This window comes from Caenorhabditis briggsae (assembly GCF_000004555.2).
Source record: "Caenorhabditis briggsae complete genome, chrIII, whole genome shotgun sequence".
Classification (NCBI taxonomy): Eukaryota; Metazoa; Nematoda; class Chromadorea; order Rhabditida; family Rhabditidae; genus Caenorhabditis; species Caenorhabditis briggsae.
In genome coordinates, this window is record NC_013490.2 from 2,245,659 (window position 1) to 2,266,902 (window position 21,244).

At 35.9% G+C, this 21,244-nt stretch overlaps 3 protein-coding genes across 3 annotated transcripts; 2 read left to right on the forward strand and 1 right to left on the reverse strand.

Moving 5' to 3' along the window:
* Positions 1-130: 130 nt before the first annotated feature.
* On the forward strand, positions 131-17,307 carry CBG11728 (the record flags this gene model as incomplete). Its single annotated transcript, XM_002640934.1, has 8 exons — positions 131-155; positions 204-271; positions 321-403; positions 449-557; positions 1,571-1,702; positions 15,453-15,554; positions 16,400-16,751; positions 17,111-17,307. The coding sequence occupies 8 exons, from the start codon at positions 131-133 to the stop codon at positions 17,305-17,307; spliced, it is 1,068 nt and encodes a 355-aa protein (XP_002640980.1).
* Cbr-lgc-46 lies at positions 1,881-11,894 on the reverse strand (the record flags this gene model as incomplete). The annotated part of the gene is made up of 13 exons (XM_045243458.1): positions 1,881-1,998; positions 2,314-2,400; positions 3,065-3,384; positions 3,429-3,559; positions 4,026-4,137; positions 4,185-4,302; positions 4,859-4,961; positions 5,169-5,177; positions 10,309-10,513; positions 10,561-10,629; positions 11,330-11,422; positions 11,473-11,581; positions 11,839-11,894. The coding sequence occupies 13 exons, from the start codon at positions 11,892-11,894 to the stop codon at positions 1,881-1,883; spliced, it is 1,530 nt and encodes a 509-aa protein (XP_045094648.1).
* Positions 17,308-17,664: 357 nt separating the features above from the next.
* Positions 17,665-20,159, forward strand: Cbr-smr-1 (the record flags this gene model as incomplete). The annotated part of the gene is made up of 5 exons (XM_045243459.1): positions 17,665-17,790; positions 17,841-17,918; positions 17,988-18,084; positions 19,757-20,086; positions 20,128-20,159. 5 exons carry the CDS (start codon positions 17,665-17,667, stop codon positions 20,157-20,159), a joined length of 663 nt encoding a protein of 220 aa, XP_045094649.1.
* Positions 20,160-21,244: the final 1,085 nt, after the last annotated feature.

The following is a 21,244-nucleotide window of genomic DNA, read 5'->3' on the forward strand; positions in this document are numbered from 1 at the left end:
CTTATCACTTCCCCGAATGTCGACGAAATGCGAATGAATGATCGAATCTAGAGAAAAAGAGATTTAGAGAAAAATGAGATATTGATAGAAGAAACTATCTATACACATCTGCCGCATTACGACACCAACCATGCCGATTTGTGAATTTTCTTCAAGTAAGTTTCATTTTGGATTACTGTAGACCTAAAATTTTGATGTTTTAGCTTCAAAAATGCGCAAAATCGACGTGCACGCTCATGTGCTTCCCAAGCATATTCCAGACTTTCAAGAGGTACAGTAACCTGGAATGTTTCAAAATTTTAAAATAAACACATTTTCAGAAGTTCGGCTATCCAGGATTCGTCCGTTTGGATCATAAGGAAGATGGGACTACTCATATGATGAAGGATGGGAAGCTTTTTAGGTAATTTCAGAAAAAAAATTGAAAACATTAAAATGATAACTTCAGAGTCGTTGAGCCAAACTGTTTTGATACGGAGACCCGAATTGCAGATATGGATAAAGCGAATGTGAATGTGCAATGCTTGAGTACAGTACCCGTCATGTTTTCTTATTGGGTAGGTCAATTCAAAAGAAAATGAAAAAAAAAGTCTCAGCAATTCTGTTATGCATCATTCACAAGTCGGTCCCGTCTTGAAAAAACATCATAGACTTATTTGTCAGGCGTTGGGGTCGAACCCGCAACCCTCTCGACCCGGAAGATCGGTGGGCGGCGCGCTTGCCGCTTACGCCAGAGTGCAACAGCTGGGAATGGGAGAGGGAAGGCGTATATGAATGAGGGGGAGAGGGGTGGTGGAGAAGGAGAGGAGGGGAGAATCGGGAGAAGATACAAGTTTGGGGGAATAGTTCGTTCTAGAAATTAGGGTTTTTTACCAATTTATTCCGTCAAAATTCAGCAAATCTAAACGTAATAATAAAATTGAATTGCTCGCGTTGAGAGCTTTAAAATGAGTATAAACATGACCATGTTCCTTCAAGTTTGAAAGTTGAGTTTGCCGACGCATAGTGGTTTCTAAAAGGGGTCCTGGTAATCCAAAATTCCCAGAAACATGTCATGATTACACTCATTTCAAAACTCAGAACCTGAAAATATAAAAACTTTTTGAAAACTTGAAATTGGACAAAAGAGAAGGAAGTTATGGTACTTTGAAGTGAAGAATGAGCAAGCGTAAAGTTTAAGCTACCTTATCTCTCTCAGTGTTGCTTCAAACTTGCCAATTTTAACGTTTTTGTACTTGTCGCGCAGAGTGCTTCAAAATGACTATAATCATGACCTTGGCATTTATCATTTTTGGGTCCCACCACGAAACTACCGTAAGTCCTTTCATTGTGCTTAAAAACTAGTGAAAGTTATATCATTCAATTTGTTTTGAAAAGCGCATCAAAATGAGTATAATCAATACCTGCTATCAAAAATTTTGAATTTTGGGTGAATTTTCGGACCCCCTATGCGCCTTTAAAGTACAAATTTCAAGTTTAAAGGAACATAGTAGTGTTTATACTCATTTTGAAGCTCTTTTCATGCTGATAACGATTTCACACATTTGAATGTCTGAAAATCAATTTCCAGGCCAAACCCGAAGACACTGAGATCGTGGCTCGTTTCGTGAATGACGATTTGTTGGCAGAGTGCCAAAAACATCCGGACCGTTTGATTCCACTTGGCACATTGCCAATGAACGATGTGCAAAGAGCTATTCAAGTAGGTTTTTTGAAAATTTTGAAATTAAAAAAATTTATTCGATGACTAGAAAAAATATATTAAAATTGAGAAAAACTGAGCAATTACAAATGGAAAGTTGGTCCGAAAAAATAGACTTCAAAAAATCAATAAATCATCTAAAAACCCGCTTTTTTGGAGGTAAAAAAGCCTTTAAAACTCAGTTGACCCGTAAATAATGTTGCCAATAGGCAATATTGAAAAGAACGAAAAGAAATGGGAACATGAATACAGATACCGAGTCGATTTTGTGAGCAAGAATTTCACGACGTTGTTTTCTGAAAAAATTTGAAAAAAATTACAGGTTTTTAGCTTTTTCTCGAAGTTTCTAGCCTCAAAAATGAGCGGATTTGAGGCATTTTAAGGTAGTGTTCCTTAGAGCGAATTTGCACACTTTGAAAAGAGGGACGTTATTGAAATTTGTATTCATCAAAAACTATGGAAAATTTTCAACATTTTGGTAAAAAGATCATCAATTTTGACCAAAAATGAAGAGAAATAGGCAACTTTGAAATTTTAGGTTTCAAACAAAATTTCAAAAAAAAATGTTTTTTTTTTTCAAAATTTTGAATTTCCCGCCAAACAGCACATACCGAGATAAAGAAGACGATGTAGATGCTGGAATCGTTTCTGCCTCGTCTAGCATCATGTTGACCACATTTGTTGGCTCACAGGAGCATCTGAAAATTTTTCAAATTCTTCAAAATATGCAACTTTCGAAAAATTCTTTAAAATTCTCACAACTCCTTTCCTTTTTGCTGAAAATTGGAAATTTGTAGATTTTCGAGTGTTCGAGGTTATGAGCTTTAAAATGAGTATAAGCACGACTAGGCTCCGCCCACTTGGACATTTTCGATTTTAAAGGCGCATAGGGGGTCTATATTTTAAAGATCAAGGAAAGTAGGTCATGATTATATTCATTTTGAAGCTCTTGATTTGGCAAACACATAAATGTCAAAAATTTTCAGTTCGATGAAAAATTGAGAGAGATACGGTAGTTTGAATTTTTGCTGTTTGCTGAGAATTGCCTTCAAAACACCATAACTCTCTTCGATTTCATCCAATTACAAATTTATCAACATTTTTGGAGTTTTCAAATTAAAAGCTTTGGAATAAGTCTATTCATGACCTAGTTTTGAAATTTAATCATTTTTGGGTCCCGCCACGAAAGTCAAAAACTACCGTAACTCCTTTCATTGAGCTCTAAAATTGGTGAAATTTGTCTTAATCGATTTTTATTAAAAAGCGCTTTAAAATGAGTATAATCATGACCTCCTTTCTTTGATTTCCAAAATCTGGACCCATATGCGCCTTTAAAGTTCTAAAATCGAAAAAAAAACTCACGACGAACTGAAACTTTTCATAGCGCTCGCCAAATTTCCATTCAAACCAAATCCAGGTGGAATATAACCGTAATCGTTGTCTCGAAGGCTGAGCAATGCGCTCTCCTCCTCGTTTTTGGGCTGTTTCTGCCGCCGGATTACTGTAGAATTGGCCGATTGTTGAACAGGCGGTGGATGTGCAGGTTTTGGAGCAACTTGTGAGCACGGAAGACCTTTGGAAGCAGTTGGCTCTTCTTCCCGGGATAAATAACCAACCCAGGCGAGTTCGAGGAGTGAACAGAACACAAATGTCATACAGGACAGCATCCACACATCAATAGCCTACAGTAATCCAAGTTTTTTTAGAGGGAGTCACTATAACTCACCTTGACATAGGAAACCCTCGGCAAATTCCTGATAATATTACCGAATTGGAATGTCATTGCCAGTAGACTGTTCACTCCGAGCATTGTTCGAGCTGGAATGGCTTTTGAGCCAAGTGCGAATGAGATCCATGCTAAAAATTGGCAAATTTCGGTTTCTAAGGATTTCTAAAGTCACTAGGGTGCTCTGCACAAAAAGCAAAAAGGATTTCCACCTCCGAGGAATTGAACCCAGATTGAACCCGGGTGGGGAGATTGGTGGGCAAAACTGTTCACCAGTAGGCTAATGCCATCACTACGGCACAAGGAGCGGAGTGCGTAGTGGTGACGGTGGCGGCGCCACCGCCACGGCGACGCCATTGGTTTTTTACCACCCTCCACGCCCTCTAAGCGAGTGAGCGCGTTTGGCGTAATGGCTAACACTTTTGACTTTCAATCTAACCCTCGCGAGTTCGATCCCCGCTAGGGTTGAATTGTTTTAAATATTTTTTGCTTTCTTTTTACTTCGTTTCTAATACACAAGGACCCTTCCAGCACTGATTGGGCCATTTCCTACCCCCCCCCCCCCGCCAAATTAGCTTCGTTTTTAGGACAACTTACATATACAAATAGTGAGATAAGTGGGTAAATAAGCCTGCAAAATGTACCATCCGGCTCGCCGTTTAAACTCAAAGGACATTGTTAACTCGTGCCAATAGCCAGCGGGATATTCCTGAAAATTTGAGACAAATTTAAAAATTATCGATGGAGCGCACTTACTTCTGTATTTCGTATTTTGTGAATATCCACTAGTTCGTAGTCAGCTAGTTCCATTTTATCTCGCATTTTTTGTACACCGTTTTCGGACCAGTCCATTTTCACTTCATCTGTGTTGTAGCTGAAAATAGGGTACGGTGGACGCCTTCAGAGAAATTGAAGATCAAACTTGAAACTACCGTAACTTTGTCAGGTTTGTTCAAACTTTTATGAAAATTTGATTTTTGTATTTGTCTTGTTCAGAGCTTTAAAATGAGTATAAACATGACCTACTTTTGAAAATTTCGAAATTTCAGACCCCCTATGCGCCTTTAAAGTCGAAAATTCAAATTTGAAGGATCATAGTCATGTTTATACTCATTTTGAAGCTCATGACTTGCAAAATGCAATAATAACAAATTTTCGGAGACTGCAATAAAACTGACAAAGTTACGGTCGTTTGAAACTTTTGGGTCTCTCTTGTTTTGAAAAGCGCTTCAAAATGAGCATAACCATGACCTACTTTCAGGAAATTCATTTTTTGACACCTCCTACGCGCCTTTAAACCCAAAATTTCAAATTTAAAGGAACATAGGTTTGCGGGTACTTATTTTAAAGCCCTTTACCTGACAAATTTGTAATTTTTAAAATCAACCTGATAGAACAAAAAATGAGAGAGTTATGAATCAAAAACTCACTTGAAACTTTCAAATGTTAGCGAACATGTCACATTGTCGAACGGGAACTTTGTGAGATCCATGATACAAGGTCCTTGTAGTTTCAGCCGATAATTTGTCCATACTGAAAACAATCTTTTTGGATTACTGTACTTCCCTTGTTGACCCCTCAAAAAGTCCTATTTAGCTAACGGATTCACATTTTTCGCGATTAGAGAAAAAAGAGAAGAAGATCTCTGCGTCTCTCAAGTTTCTATACTATTTCTCTCCTTTTTGAGATTTGAAGAGAAAAAGAGTCACGATAAACGAATGAATTATTTGTAGATTAAACGAATAGATTCTTCTTTCTTTTCCTTTTTTTTCTAGAAAACTCTTTTTTTTTCTGTTTTAGAAACAAAAACAAATGAAGAAAATGGATGGGGTTTAATTGCTCATTTGAGCGGAAAACTGAGAAATTCAAGCTGAATTTTAAATTTTAACTCAAAACGGTCGCCCGATTCAGAAACAGCGTAAAAAACGACTCTAGAAGCACTTCTCTAGATGCTTCTAGCTCAATTTTGAGAATTTCCAGGTTACTGTAGCGCCAAAGGTACGCAAACACACCAAACCCAAGATCTTACGACACTTTGAGCTAGACGGCTGAAAATTATAATTTAGACTAATTCTGGGGTGTAAAATTCGAATCTGGAAATGGATTTTTCTAGAAAAATTCGGCTTTTCGTAATTTTCAAAATTTTGAACAAAAATTTTCCTCCGAAACTTCCGAATTTCTAGCTAAACTCTGGATTTTGACAAAAATATTGTCATATTCAGAATCAGCGTGAAAAATGGGTCCAGAAGCACTTTTCTAGAAGTTTCTAGCTCAATTCGGAATTTTTGCGGGTTACTGTAGCGCCAAAAGTACGCAAGCACACCAAACCCAAGATTTTACGACACTTTGAGTTAGATGGCTGGAAATTTGAAAGTAGACTAATTTTAGGGTGTAAAACACGAATCTGATGATGGATTTTTGAAGAAAAATTTGGTTTTCCAGAATTTTTGAAAAGAGAAAAACTTTCGAAAAAATATTGTGGTCCCAAAAAAAATTTTTCCGAAAAAAAAAGTTTTTTTGGTGGACCCACATCACATCATTTTTTTCGCTTTTCCTCATGACCAAATCGAAATTTCGAGAAAATTGAATTTAAGGTCCGGACCGACCGGCCGGTGGTCTTTCTTTAGTTCCTATTTGTTTTTTTCCCGCCAAATTCCAAAGAAAAAACAAATTTCATGCAAATTCGATGATAGAAAATTTTGTGTGTGACAAATTTGGCAGCGCCCGCGTGGTGGCGGGAAATTTGAAAATTAGATTTTGTGTCCCCTCCGGAAAAGAAAAGGGAGGAAATTGCCTTTTGTAGTCTGTGGGGTGCATCGTGACCCGGAAAATTGGAAATTTTGAATAGATAAAATTTCAGAACAAGACGAAAATTTGAAATTTCGAAAAATTGGAAAATTTCAAACAATTTAAGCTAAAAACCATAAAAATCAGTTAAAAATGAAAAGTTAGAATGTGTTGAAAATGGAAAAATGACAATTTTTCGAAATTTCCAAAAAATAGAAGTTTCGAAAATTTTCAGACTCTAAATTATATTTAATCTGAAATCTTTTAAAATTTTCTAAAATTTCATATATTTGTCAAAAAACTTGCTCCATTTTGAAGCGAGTTATGCGCCTTTAAAATACAACCCCATCGACCAATGTTTGAACTTTAAAGGCGCATAACTATTTTCAAAATGGATCAAATTTAATGAAAATTATATCAAATTGTAGAAAATTTTATGGGCTTCAAAATTATCTATAACACTATTAAGGTTACAAGAATTTTGTTGCTGAAATTTCAGAAAAATTTAGAAAATGCTCTCAAAAATGAAAACAATTATTTTAAAGGCGCATAACTTTTTTCAAAATCAGCAAACTATTTCAATAATTATATCAAATTGTAGGGAATTCTATTGACTTTTAAACGATTTATAATACTACCAAAGTTACAAAACTTTTGTTGCTGAAATTTTCATAAAATTCCAGACAATGCTCAAAAATGAAAGAAAATGTTTTGTAAAGGCACATAACTTCTTTCAAAATCAACCAATTCTTATGAAAATTATATCAAATTGTAGCAAATTTTATGAGCTTCCAAATAATATGTAATACTGTTGAAGTTACAAAAATTGTGTTGCTGAAATTTCAGAAAATTTTTGAAAATGCTCTCAAAAATGAAAACAATTATTTTAAAGGCGCATAACTTTTTTCAGGATCAACGAATATCGTATGAAATTAACATAAAAATGTAGGAAACTTCATGTGCTTTCAGAATAAGTAACTGACAGTTCGTCAATTTTTTAAAATTTAGAAATTTTCCAAGTTTTCCATTTTGAACATATCCATAACATTTTTCCTTTTTAACCGATTTTCATAAATTTTTGTTTGAATTATTTATTACTGTTACAGATTATTTTGAAGCCCTTAAAATTGTCTATAATTTGCTAAAAATTTCATGATAAACGACAGAATTTCGAAAAAATGAGCCTTAAAAAACTATTTAGTCGATGCACAATATTGGATGGAGGCAAACTTTGAAAAGCGCATAATTTCTTTTAAAATTAACCAAATTTTTATAGCATTTGTACCAAACTGTAGGAAATTTTAAGGGCTTTAAATAATATACAATGCTCTATGATATGCCAAAATTCAGGTGTTGAAATTTTATAAAATTCCAGACAATGCTCAAAAAAGAAAGAAAATGTTTTGTAAAGGCACATAACTTCTTTCAAAATCAACCAATTCCTATGAAAATCATATCAAATTGTAGCAAATTTTATGAGCTTCCAAATAATATGTAATACTGTTGAAGTTACAAAAATTGTGTTGCTGAAATTTCAGAAAATTTTTGAAAATGACAAACTACAAGAAAAATCAATTTTTCCCTCTTTTTTTTTGCTATTTTTAACTTTCATCATATTTTCGCTCTAGTTTGTACAACACAATTTTCCCCTTCTTCCCTGTTTCTTCTCCTTTTTTTTGGTCCGTTGGTCCTCCAGAAAATTTCCCCATGGGGGATTTTCGAAAAATAAGAAGGAGATAAAGAAGACAGAGACCCCCTCAAGAAAACAGAGTGAGTTTCTTCGTGTGTGCAAAAATTTAAAGCTTTTTTGCACTTTTCTTCCTTTCTTCCCCTTTGAAAGGGGGATCAATAGCTCAAATGGGAAAGATTAGAATCAGAAAATGTGTCCCGTCGGGCGGTGAGGAACAAAAAAAATGCAGAAAAAAAATGTTTGAAAAATGAAAGAAAAGGAGATTAAAATAATGGTTTTTTGTCGAAAAAATGCGAAAAAAAAAGGAATTTTTTGCATATATACAAACAGTTTTTGTTATCGATAGTCTTCGAGTTAGATGTTCAGGGTACCGTAACTTGACCAACTTCGGTTCAAACTCAAAATGCTTTGCATTTTTGAATTAAGCACGTTTAGAGCTTCAAAATGAGTATAAACATGACTATATTTGAAAAACTTTGAAATTCGAGTTTAAAGGCGCATAAAGGGTTCGAAATTTCAATTTTTTGGAAACTAGGTCATGATTATACTCGTTTTGAAGCTCTTGGCGTACTGAATTCAAAATATAAAAAATCGTCGAGTTTAGAGATAAATCAGTCAGGTTACTGTAGTTTTTGATTTTCAAGTTAGATGTTCAGGGTACCGTAATCTGGCTAAATTCGGTCCAATTCCAAAGATTTTTGTATTTTTGAATTAAGCACGTTTTGAGCTTCAAAATGAGTATAAACATGACTAGGTCAGCAAAAACTTGAATTTTCGAATTTAAAGGCGCATAAAGGGTTCGAAATTTCAAATTTTTTGGAAACTAGGTCATGATTATACTCGTTTTAAAGCTCTTGGCGTGCTAAATACAAAAGTAAAAAAAGTTTTGAGATTGAAGCGAAATTAGCCATATTACAGTAATTTTGAAATTCACAGAACTTTGAAGTTAGAAGTTCAAAGTACCGTAACTTGACTAATTTTTATCCAAACTCAAACAATGGTATATTTTTAAATTAAGCACGTGTAGAGCTTCAAAATGAGTATAATCATGACCTTGTTCCTTCGAAATTCGGGATTTAAAGGCGCATGGTCCCTCCAAAAATCGAAATTCTGGAAACTAGGTCATGATTATACTCATTTCAAAGCTCTTGACATATGAAACTCAAAAATACTGAAAATTTCAGGTTTAGAGAAAAATATTTCACGTTACTGTAGTTTCTTTTTGAAGAGAGTTTTCCAGTTCCCACTGGACCTAGACTTTTTTGTTATTGTTTTTCTTAGAAAAAAATGACGAGATAAATGTATTCCATCTTCTTGTTTTTCAACCAGAAAAAAACTATAATATTCTGACTTTTTTCTCTTTTTTCTTTCTCTGCGTCTCTAAACCTTCAACCTTAAAAAAGAAACTACAGTAACTTGGCTCATTTTGCTCAAAATTCAAAAAACTTTACATTTTTGAATTCAACACGTCAAAAGCTTTGAAATGAGTATAATCATGACCTAGTTTCCAAAAATTGGAAATTTCGAACCTTTTATGCGCCTTTAAAGTCGAAAATTCAGGCTTGAAGAAATATAGCCATGTTTATACTCATTTAGAAGCTCAAAACATGCCAAATATAAAAATGCAAAAAATTTTGAGTTCGTACGAAAACTTGTCAAGTTACAGTACCCTGAACATCTGACCAGGAAATTACTCCCTGGTTTTCAAACCACCGTATCTTTCTAAATTTTGCACTGAACTCGAAATTTTTGCTATTTTTGACTTTTGTACGTCAAGAGCTTCAAAATAAGTATACTCATGACTATATCCCTCAAAGTTTGGTTTTCATCCATTTATGGAGTCTCCTATGCGCCTTTAAACCCCAGATTTCAAATTTAAGGTAGAAAAGTCATGATTATACTCATTTTAAAGCTCTAAACATGTCAAGTTCAAAAATACAAAAATTTTTGAAATTGGACCAAGTTTAGCCAGGTTACGGTACCCTGAACATCTAACTTGAAAACCAAAAACTACAGTAACCTGACTGTTTCATCTCTAAACTCGATGATTTTTTTTATTTCGAATTTAGTACGCCAAGAGCTTCAAAACGAGTATAATCATGACCTAGTTTCCAAAAAATTGAAATTTCGAACCCTTTATGCGCCTTTAAACTGGAAAATTCGAATTTCAAGAAACATAGCCATGTTTATACTCATTTTGAAGCTCTAAACATGCCAAATTCAAAAATACAAAAAATTCAAAATTCGTCTGAAAATGAACCAAGTTACGGTACCCTGAACATTTGGGAATTTCGACAAATTTCAAATTGAACCAAAAATGGTCATGTTTAAGTTCATTTTGAAGGTCTCAGTTAGACAAATCTCATTTTTTAGTTTTAAAAAGCTCCGCTCACAAAGACTCACCAGTTCCATTCGCATAAATCATCAAAAATATATTGGGAAACGGCGATTTGTGAATATCGGCAGTTTTTGAGTTGATAAAACACGAATTTGGTGTCCATAGCTTCTCCAAAAGGACCGAATTCAATGATAGATTATATTTACATGGATTCAGAAATGCATAATTCAGTGCTGGATCATGCCATGTTTCATAAATGTAGATGTCGAGCTGAAAGACGTTTGAAAAATCAATAAATCGATAATTAAGATTATTACCTGAAAATCCGATGTGATATCTGAAATGGTTGTGATCTCTTGTACCCATACTTCAACAGAAACTTCAACCTGGAAAAATTTTTTTTTTTAATTTTTTTTGAAACTTTTCAAAATTTTGAATTTTCTGAAAAACCAAATTTTTCTAGAAAAATCAATTTCCAGATTTGAGTTCTACACCCCAGAATTAGTCCAAGTTCAAATTTCCAGCCATCTAGCTCAAAGTGTCGTAAGATCTTGGGTTTGGTGTGCTTGCGTACTTTTGGCGCTACAGTAACCCGCAAAAATTCCGAATTGAGCTAGAAACGTCTAGAAAAGTGCTTTTAGACCCATTTTTCACGCTGATTCTGAATTTGATAATATTTTTGTCAAAATCCAAAGTTTAGCTGGAAATTCGGAACTTTCGGAGGAAAATTTTTGTTCAAAATTTTGAAAATTACGAAAAACCGAATTTTTCTAGAAAAAATCCATTTCCAGATTCGAATCTTACACCCCAGAATTAGTCCAAGTTCAAATTTTCAACTGTCTAGCTCAAAGTGTCGTAAGATCTTGGGTTTGGTGTGTTTGCGTACCTTTGGCGCTACAGTAACCTGGAAAATTTCAAAATCGAGCTAGAAACTTCTAGAAAAGTGCTTCTAGACCCATTTTTCACGCTGATTTCGAATACGATAACCGTTTTGAAGTAAATTCAGAGATTAGGCTTGAAATTTGTAGTTTTTGGGGGAAACATTCGACAGAACAAAATTTTTTTTTTGAAATAATATGGACTCACCTGCCCGCCGGGAATCTTGTGCCTATTATAATTGCTCATTATCGTTCCCAATATGAATGAATCGTTGGCGCAGTTTTTTGTGGCTCTTTCCACCTGAAAAAAATCGAGAAAATTCTGGAATTTTCTTCCGGGGATTACTGTACCTTCGCTGGATTAATAATCGGTCGTAGTGCACCATGCTCGTCCACTTCCCAATCGTAATTTCGTGTGAGTCGACGCAGACTCGGCGAGTTTCGACGGTATACTGATTTTCTGGAATTTTTGAACTTTTAGAAAAAATTTCAAAATGTTTTTTTTTGAAATTTGACAGTTTTGAGCTGCAAATGATGGATGAGCCTATTTGAGAAGTAAAAATTTATGAAAATTTTCGACAATTTTTAGATTAAGATGTTGGAAATTTAGAGAAATTTTCAGATTTTTAAACTAGCAAAGCCCAAACAGGCCTAAAACGAAAATTTCAAAAAAAAAACTTATGTAAAATTCGAATTTGGCGCCAAGTCAAGACCTACCTGGCGTTACACATAAGCAGTAGGACGGCGAGGGAGAGAAATTGCAGATAGTGCATTGATTACAGTGCATCCGAAATCTCCGCCCCAAAAACCACCTGAAGTTTTTCTTTTCTGAAAAAAAAATTTTTTTTGAGAATTTTCAAAAAAAAAATTTCGGGCAAAAATATGAGGAGAACAAGAAGAAGAAGAAGAAGAAGACGAGGACGAAGAAAAGCAGAGCACATACACACCAAAATAGGCTCCGCCCACTTTTTTTTCTCTTCTTACAACTAGCCTTTTGACTCCTTTTCTTGAGGAAAAAAGAAGAAGAAGAAGACGACATCTTCCTCTTCTTCTTCGTATGTCCGTCAATGTGTCTGGCACTCTCTCGCTCTTTAAATATTTCCAAGACGTCCCCCCCCACCCGTCTGTCTCATCCCCCATCCAGCACGTCTTCTTAGTAGTCGTACGGCTCTTTTTCCTTTAAAACGAAGAGGCAAAAACGGAGGGGGAAGAAGAAGAATTGGTGAAAGATGAGTTGGTTGAAGACACCCCCCCCCCCCCCCCCGAGTTGTATAGAGAAAGGGCGGGACACTAGGGAGGCCACGCCCCGGTTGGCAAAAGAAGCAAAAAAGGATTTGAACGTAATAGGACCACCGCGGGTTTGAACCCGGAGGTGTGGAGTGGTGGGCAAAAGCGCAAGCCACTCGGCCATGCGGCACACGGTGGGCAGATAGGTGGAGGTCGGTGATAAAGGAGGGAGAAGCAGAGAGAGGGAGGGAGAGAGAGGGAGGTCGTTGCTAGGGAGCCATGGCGAAGTGGGTGGAAGGGACGGCTAGGAATCTAGCTACCCGGGTTCGACTCCGAAGGAGGGGAATTATTATTTTTTTTCTTTTTTTAGAGCTAGACTGGGAGAAAGAGGAAAATAGGGAAAACCGAAAACCGAAAATTGGGAATTTTAATTTTCCAAAAAATTTAAAATCTCCAAAAGCTTTTTCATTTAATCTAGAAAAAAAGGGTTTTTAAAGAATCAGCCCTTCAAGAACATTATGAGACAATTTTTCCTAGAAATTGTGAACTTTTTAAACTTCTGTAACTCTAGATCAACCTTCTAAAGCTTTAAAAAATTTCAAAATAATTAAAAAGCAAAATGAGCCTCCCTAGGAATCGAACCCCTGACCTTCTGAACCAAGAGCAAAGGCGTAGCCCACTACATCACACAGCGCATATGTAACAGCATATGCCGACACACAGACCCCCCCACTCTCATTGCTACTTTCCGCGCTCACTCCTTCAATGTGCGCTGTAGCCTACTGGTCTACGCTTTTGACTTGCGTTCCGACACCCCTAGGTTCGACTCCCACCGAGTGCCATTGTCTTTTTTCGGTTTTTTGCACGCCTTATCAACTATGCAAACATGCTCTATTGACACTTTTTTTTGAAAAACCTCTAGTTTTAAAGATGTATGAAAGTTGAATAATAGATTTCTTCTTTAGAAGCCAAAAGCTTGGTTTTCCGATGGTTTCCATGGAAATTTCTAGAAAAACATTTTGTTATTCCGGAAGACTCTATTTTCCCATGAATTCATCATAATGATTGGTTTTGAATATGCATATGGAAAATAAGGAGAAGAAGAAGGAGGTGGAAGATTGGGGAGAAAATTTTTTGAGAAAAACGAAAAAAAATTTTTGGAGCACTTTTCTTTTTTTATTGGTAAGGAGGGCTCCCGAAGGGAGACGAATGGGAGGAAATAAAATGGGAAAAAAAGAAGAGCAAAGTTTTTTTTTTATTTGGAAGAAAAAAAAATGGGGCGAGCCCGGGGAAGAATTTATTGAATTTGAACGGTGTGGGAGAAGCAATTGGAGGGGTAGTACAACTTTTTGGAAAAAATTTGAATTTGAATAATCTTTGAAACTTTAGAAAAAACCCTGAAAATCCTATAAATCCAAAAAAAAAATCCAAAAACTCCGTGTTTTTTAGCTTAATAATCAAGAAAATTGGTATTTTTGCATTTGAGAGCATTTGCCTTATTATGAATTCTGTTACTTGGAATTTTCAGTATTTCCCTAATTTTTAAAACTGTTTCACATATTTTCCATTTTAGAAAACTCAAAAATGTTGAAAACCGACAAAGTTACAAGTTTTTGAAAAAATTTAAGTGCTAAAATTGATAAAATGGACCATAACTTTTGAAATCTTGTCTGAAATTGAGAAATATTAATTTTGTTGAATTTGTCTTGTTGAGAGCTTCAAAATGAGTATAAACAAGCCCTTTTTTTTTTAAATTTTCATTTTTGGGTCCTACCTCGAAAAGTCAAAAACTACCGTAACTCGTTTCATTGTGCTTCAAAATTTGTGAAACAAGTACCATTTTATTTGTTTTAGAAAGCGCTTCAAAATGAGTATAAACAAGACCTACTTTCATCGAATTTCATATTGCGGACCCCCCTATGGGCCTTTAAACTCGAAATTTCAATTTTAAAGGAACATAGGCATGTTTATACTCATTTCAAAGCTCTATTTGTTTTAAATTCAAAAATGCAACAATTTTCAAAATCGAACAACAATTATTTGAGTTACTGTAGTTTCAATTTTTCAGATTTTCAAAAAAATTTGCAATACTCGAAAAGATGCAATTTTTCGAAATTTTTGAGTATAAAGCAATCCATCTTTTTGTTTATCCCATAATTTTAGGTTTTGAAATCCATCCCATTGGATTGGATTTCCAAAAGTAAAAGTAAACTTTTTTTCGAAAAAAATTTTTTTTCCAATTTTCGAAATGGACCAAAGTATTTTCTCAAAAGCTCAATGTGGGAAGAGCCAAAAAAAACATAAGTTATAGTTTATCCGGTTCTAAATTCCAAAATACATGCATTTATGCCAAGCTTGTCCAAAATTTTATAGTTTGATGTTCAGGGTACCGTATCTCTCTAGATTTTGCTCCAAACTCCAAATTTCTTGCATTTTTGAATTTGCCGCGTTACGAGCTGTAAAATGAGTACAAACATGACTATGTTATTTTAACGTTGAAATTTTGACTTCAAAGGCGCATAGGGGTCTAAAAATTGAAAATTTGGAAAGTAGGTCATGATTATACTCATTTTGAAGCTCTAACTATGAGAAAACCAAATCTGGATACAAAATTAGAATTTAACAAGAAATAAATGTGCTGCGGCGTTTCTAGTAACAGAAGCTGTCATTTTTCAGAAATTGAAACTACTGTAACTTGGCTATTTTTTCTTCCAACCTGAATTGTTTAATATTTTTGGATTCAGTGCACAAAGAGCTTTAAAATGAGTATACACACGACTAGACTTCACCCTTTTTGATTTTCGACCATTTTTGGAGTCTCCTATGCGCCTTTAAACCCCAAATTTCAAACTTGAAAGAATATGGTCATGATTATACTCATTTTAAAGCTCTAAACATGCTGAACCCAAAAATCTAGAATTTTTCAAGATCGGACCACAATTTGGCAGGTTACGATACCCGGACCATTTTTCCAAAATGGCAAACTCAACCAAAACTAGGCATGTTTAGGCTTATTTTGAAGCTCCCGACTTGCTGATTAAAAATTTTTATGATATACATTCTAAAAATCAAAATTAAGCCCTCAAAAACTAGAATTTTTGCAGGAAGTCCGCCGATGCTACTCCCTGGGAATGCGAGGATTTGAAATCGGGTCCCACGTTGGCGAAAGATCACTGGATCATAAGGATTTTTGGCCTCTTTATAAGGTAAATAATTCTTTTTTTAAATAGAAGTTTCCGGGGAAAAAAGTGAATATGGGACCGCAAAAAAAAGTACGATTCATCAAAAATTCCAAAAATTCTGGGTCGCTTCTTCTTTTTCGGCGACCCATTTATTATTTATCGTTGACGCATTTCTCAATTTTTTCGAATGCGATTTTTTACGTCAAAATGACTTTTAAATGTGAGAAACGTCGGAGGAATGATGCTAAAATGAACTGAAAGTTTCAGACTAAAACTTAAAATTACTGTTACTATTGAAATTTCCTCCAGAAACTAAAAATTTGCAATTTTTGAACTAACCACGTTTAGAGCTTCAAAATGAGTATAATCTTGGCCATATTCCTTTAAGTCTGAAATTTGGGGTTTAAAGGCGCATAGGAGAATCCAAAAATGGTCGAAAATCAAAAAGGGTGAAGCCTAGTCGTGTTTATGCTCATTTTGAAGCTCTTTGTGCACTGAATCCAAAAATATTAAACAATTCAGGTTTGAAGAAAAAATAGCCAAGTTACAGTAGTTTCAATTTCTGAAAAATGACAGCTTCTGTTACTAGAAACGCCGTAGCGCATTTATTTCTTGTTAAATTCTAATTTTGTATCCAGATTTGGTTTTCTCATAGTTAGAGCTTCAAAATGAGTATAATCATGACCTACTTTCCAAATTTTCAATTTTTAGACCCCTATGCGCCTTTAAAGTCAAAATTTCAACGTTAAAATAACATAGTCATGTTTGTACTCATTTTGAAGCTCTTAACGCGGCAAGTTCAAAAATGTATATAATTTTCAATTTAGAGCAAAATCCAAAGAGTTACGGTACCAGGAAAACATTTTCAGGTGTGTGAGGAGTTGTCAGTGGTCCTATTCGTTCATCCATGGGACATGCATATGTGGGATGGACGTCTTCAGAAGTATTGGATGCCTTGGTTAGTAGGAATGCCATCTGAGACTGCTCAGGCGATTTGCTCCGTTCTAATGGGCAATATTTTGGTCCTTTTCCCGAATATCCGCTTTTGTTTCGCCCATGGCGGTGGCTCATACCCAATTATTCGTGGCCGAGTTTCTCATGGATGGAATGTTCGGCCAGATTTGTGTGCTGGGGATTGCCAAGTGGCTCCAAATCAATTGGATGGGAAACTTTGGACGGATTCACTGGTTCATGATCCAGCAGCACTCGAATTGCTCATCAGTACTGTCGGAAAAGTGGGTTTTTTGGTTCTATAAAGAAGCAAAAAGAGTTTTCCGCACGGGAGGAATTGAACTTTGGTGTTGAGATTGAAAGTCAAAAATGTAATCCACTACACCATAGAGACACTGTCTGGCTAGTTGCGCTTTCAATTTATAAAGAAGCTAGACTACGGTGGCGCCGCTGGCGCCCTCACCACACCTTTGTCTACGCCCTCCGCCCGCCTTCCCATCAGTGCGTTGTCTAGCTCAGTGGCTACACTTTTGCCTGCCAATCTCAGCACCGGGGTTCGATTCCACATGGGCCCAAACCTTTTTTACTTGAGTTTTCAACTATTTTAAAGAGAAATAAATCGTTTTTAGACTATTTAAGTCCTATTTTCCAGGACCACATCGTCCTCGGCACCGACTATCCATTCCCATTGGGCGAGCTGGAAGTTGGCAAGGTTGTCGAGGAGTACAAACCGTTTTCGGCAAAGGATCGTCAAAATCTGCTATGGGAAAATGCTGTGAAAATGTTGGGGCTAGAGGAGAACTCGCTTTTTGCAAAGGATTTTTGATTTTTTTTCAAACCATTTCTGGTACTTTTTCTGGCTATGCTTTGGTATTTTTGTATTTTTCTGTGTTGAAATCAATACATTTTTCGGTAAATTTACATATTTCATTGATTTTTTCTAGTTTTACAATTCTAGTTTTCGAGGCTTTTCAGACAAATTTTTCCATATTCAAAGCTCCCGCGCAAATCGCAAAACGCGCCATGCTGGCGCGTTTCGCGATTTTTCTGCGTCGTGCTCTCTCGTCACCTATTCTTCGGTTTTTTTTCGGATTTTCATTCATTTTCCTTCAATTTTCTTCGTTTTTTCTCGTTTTTCCACTAAAAAATCCCGAAAAAATCGAATTTTCAACGTTTAGAAGCCATGGAAGAGGAGCTAGCCACCTATAAATTGCAATTACAACAAGTCGAAGCGGCGTTGCTCGGTGATCCCGATAATCAGGAGCTACACAAGTTGAAAACCGATTTAACCGAGATTATTGAGTTGCAGGTAGGCAATTTAGGCGGCAAATTCGAATTTTTTCAAAAATCAATTTTCAGGAAGATCTCCAAGAGAAGGATCGAGCCGAATCGTCGGAGAAGGCACTCGTCACACCACAAGTCATTCATAAATGGACGGTAAGAAAGCGATTCGGCGGGAAATTTGAATTTTTTGAAACTTTTTTTCTGAAAAAATCGATTTTCCAGGTCGGCGAGCGTGTGATCGCTCCTCATCCGGATGGAAAAAAGGTTTTCGCCAGAATCGATTCGTTGACACCCGCCGGTGTGGCCATCACTTTTACTTGTGAGTTTTTATATGATATTGGCTGGAAACATTGCTCTAAAATCAGTCAAAAACACGGAAATCTGGCCGAAAATGACTGAAAATTGCCTAAAATTGACCCCACAAGTGGCTCAAAAACGCCCGAAACGGCCTCAAATTGACTCCAAATAAGCCGAAACCGTTTTTAAAAAACCTAAAGCTGTCCAAATTGGGCGTTTTCGGCCGATTTTAAGATAAAAATTTGACATTTTTTTCCTTTCTAGGCTTGATTAAGCCTGTTTTAAGCCTATTTTCGGTCTATTTTGGCTTATTTTGAACCATTTTTAAACTAATTTTGAGCCTATCATTAAAATCTCTAAAATTGACCAAAAATTAGTGTAAAAAATAACTAAAAATTGACTGAAAATCATACTAAAATGATCTGAAAACAACGGAAAATTGGCTTAAAATACAGTAAAAAATGACGACAATCGACTGAAAAAAAGCTGAAAATTCGCTTTAAAAGACCTGAAATAAGCTCAAAACACGGAAAATTGACCGTTTTCAAAAAACTTCAAAAAACCCTGATTATCGGACTAACATGGGCTCAAAATAAGCTTAAAATTGCTGAAAATCGGCTAAAAATGACTTTAAAATGGCTGAAAATAGCCACAAATTGTCTCAAAATGGAGTAAAAAATGACTGAAAATGCTGAAAATTGGCCTAAACCAACCCAAATTCTGGGAAATATTTACAATTTTGATCACTTAAGGACCATTTTTGGCTCATTCTTAACCTAGTTCTGAAATCGACCGGAAATGGATTGAAAATGCTGAAAATTGGCAAAAAATTTGACCATTTTTGGCCTATTTTTAGCTAATTCAGCTTTTTCCAGGTATTTTTAGCCTATTTTCGTCCTTTTTCGCCTATTTTATGCCGATTTTTCGCTTTTTTCAAAGCTCTTTTTGGACATATTTGATCCTTAAAAATGTCAAAAATAGGGTTAAAACTGCCCGAAAATGCTGAAAATTCGCCTAGAAAAACCTGAAATTGATCGAAAATGGATGGAAAAATGCTGAGACCATTTTTGGCCTATTTTTAGCCTATTTTTAGTCCATTTTAGGCATATTTCTGATCTATTTTCGTGTCGAATCTAGCCGATTTCAGTCAATTTTAGACTAATTTTCTGATTTTGTGGCTATTTTTCAGTCATTTTTCGAGCCAATTCCATCAATTTTTCCTTAATAACCTGGAATTGGCATAAAATTGGGTAAAAATGACTAAAAACGCGCTGAAAATCGGACAAAAATGACTGAAAATTGGCTCAAAATCGGGTAAAAATGACCGAAAAAGGCGAAAATTCGCTTTGAAAAGTGCCTCAAATTGACCTGAAATTGGGTTTAAATTATCCGGAAAACCCTGAAAATCGAGGTAAATAGGCTAAAAAATAGCCAGAAATCGCTGAAAATTGACCTAACTTAGGGTAAAATGACCGAAAAGGCTGAAAATTAGTCCTATCCGGCCTGTTTTCAGCTATTTTCGCCTTTTTCAGCCGGTTTTGACTGATTTTTGGGCGATTTTCATCATATTTAGCCCTTTTTAGGTCTTTTTCGGCCCTTTTAAGCGATTTTCATTCAATTTCAGACTAATTTTCTGATTTTCTAGCTATTTTTCAGTCATTTCTCGAGCCAATTCTCACCAAAATAATTTCCAGCATCGGGCACAAAAACGATCGTGGACCCATCGGATCTGCAACTGCCACCCGAAAATCAGCGAAAAAACTACGCATTCGACAACACAAAATCAGCGGCAGGACCATCGAATCAACACGGAAAGAAGGAGTGGCAAGCGGAGAAGGAGAGACGCAGACAGAAGATGTTGAAGAAACAACAGAAACAGAAAGAGCTGGATTCGATCAAAGACGGAGAGAAGAAGAGTTGGCAAAAGTTCAATACGAAGGCAAATGCAAAGGGACTCAAGGGACTCAAGAAGGTTACGGTATCCGGGTCGGCACAGGATGGAAGTTCCACTGGAGACAAGAGGGGTACTGTAGTCCGTCGAGGAGCTCGCAGTTCTCTTTTAAAGCCACCCGAGGAGCCATGGATTCATTATTCTGAACTTATTCGAATTTTTGTGCGTGTGTGTGTAATAATGAAGAAGCAATCTTCTAGATCAATTTCAGGGTCAAAAATAGACGTTTTGGGGGGGGGGGGCAAAATTAGGTCAAAAAAACTACGAACTATTTTGTCGCCTAGAATCGTCATTTAAAGACGAAAATAAGTCGAAAAACATGAAAAATGCTCAAATCGAAGGTTTCTTGGTGTCAAAAAAAAATGCATAAAAAATTGACGATAAATACCGGATTTTAGGGGTCAAAAATAGGGGAAAACTACTCGAAAATGACCAATTTGTTGCTTCAAATAATAGCTGTTTACGACGAAAAATGAGTCGGGAAAAAACATAAAAATGCAACAAATTTGGGGCTTGGAAATGGGATTTGAAAAATGCAAAAATTGGGAAAATAGTGAAATTTGATGATTTTCCGTTCAAAATGGGTCAAAACCACTGAAAAATTCATACTTGTAATCCGGGCCTTTCCCGGGGGCCTTCGCGGGCCCCCCTACCATAGTTTCTTTCAGAATCAAAACATTTTGAACCAACTAAATCGGATATGAGAGAACTCGACGAGTACTACAAAACGGTATTATTTGGATTACTGTATCTTGTCTATGAACAGAGTTACGGAGCAAAAGGAACAAAAAAAAGCAGGCCCTGCGAGAAAAGCCACTTTATAATCTGTAACTCTGTTCATAGACAAGATACAGTATTCCAAATAATACCGTTTTGTGGTACTCGTGGAGCTCTATCACGTCTGATTGAGTTGGTTCAAAAAGTTTTGATTCTGAAAGAAACTATGGTAGGGCCCGCGAAGGCCCGGATTACAAGTAGGGAACAATGCTTTTTCGAAGCTTAAACTAGCATACTCTGAAAATGCTCGAAAAATCGATATTTCGGCTTGAAAGGGGTCACGAAATGATTCTGAAAATGCTTGAAATTTAATAGCTTTCACTGTGATAGCTGAGCTCTAGAAATCATCGGAAATGAGCTCCCGGACATTTCACATGCCTTTGATAACGTCAGAAAATCAGAATTCCTGTTTCTACGAAATGAGCAATCAGCCTTACCTACAGTAGCCCATCTT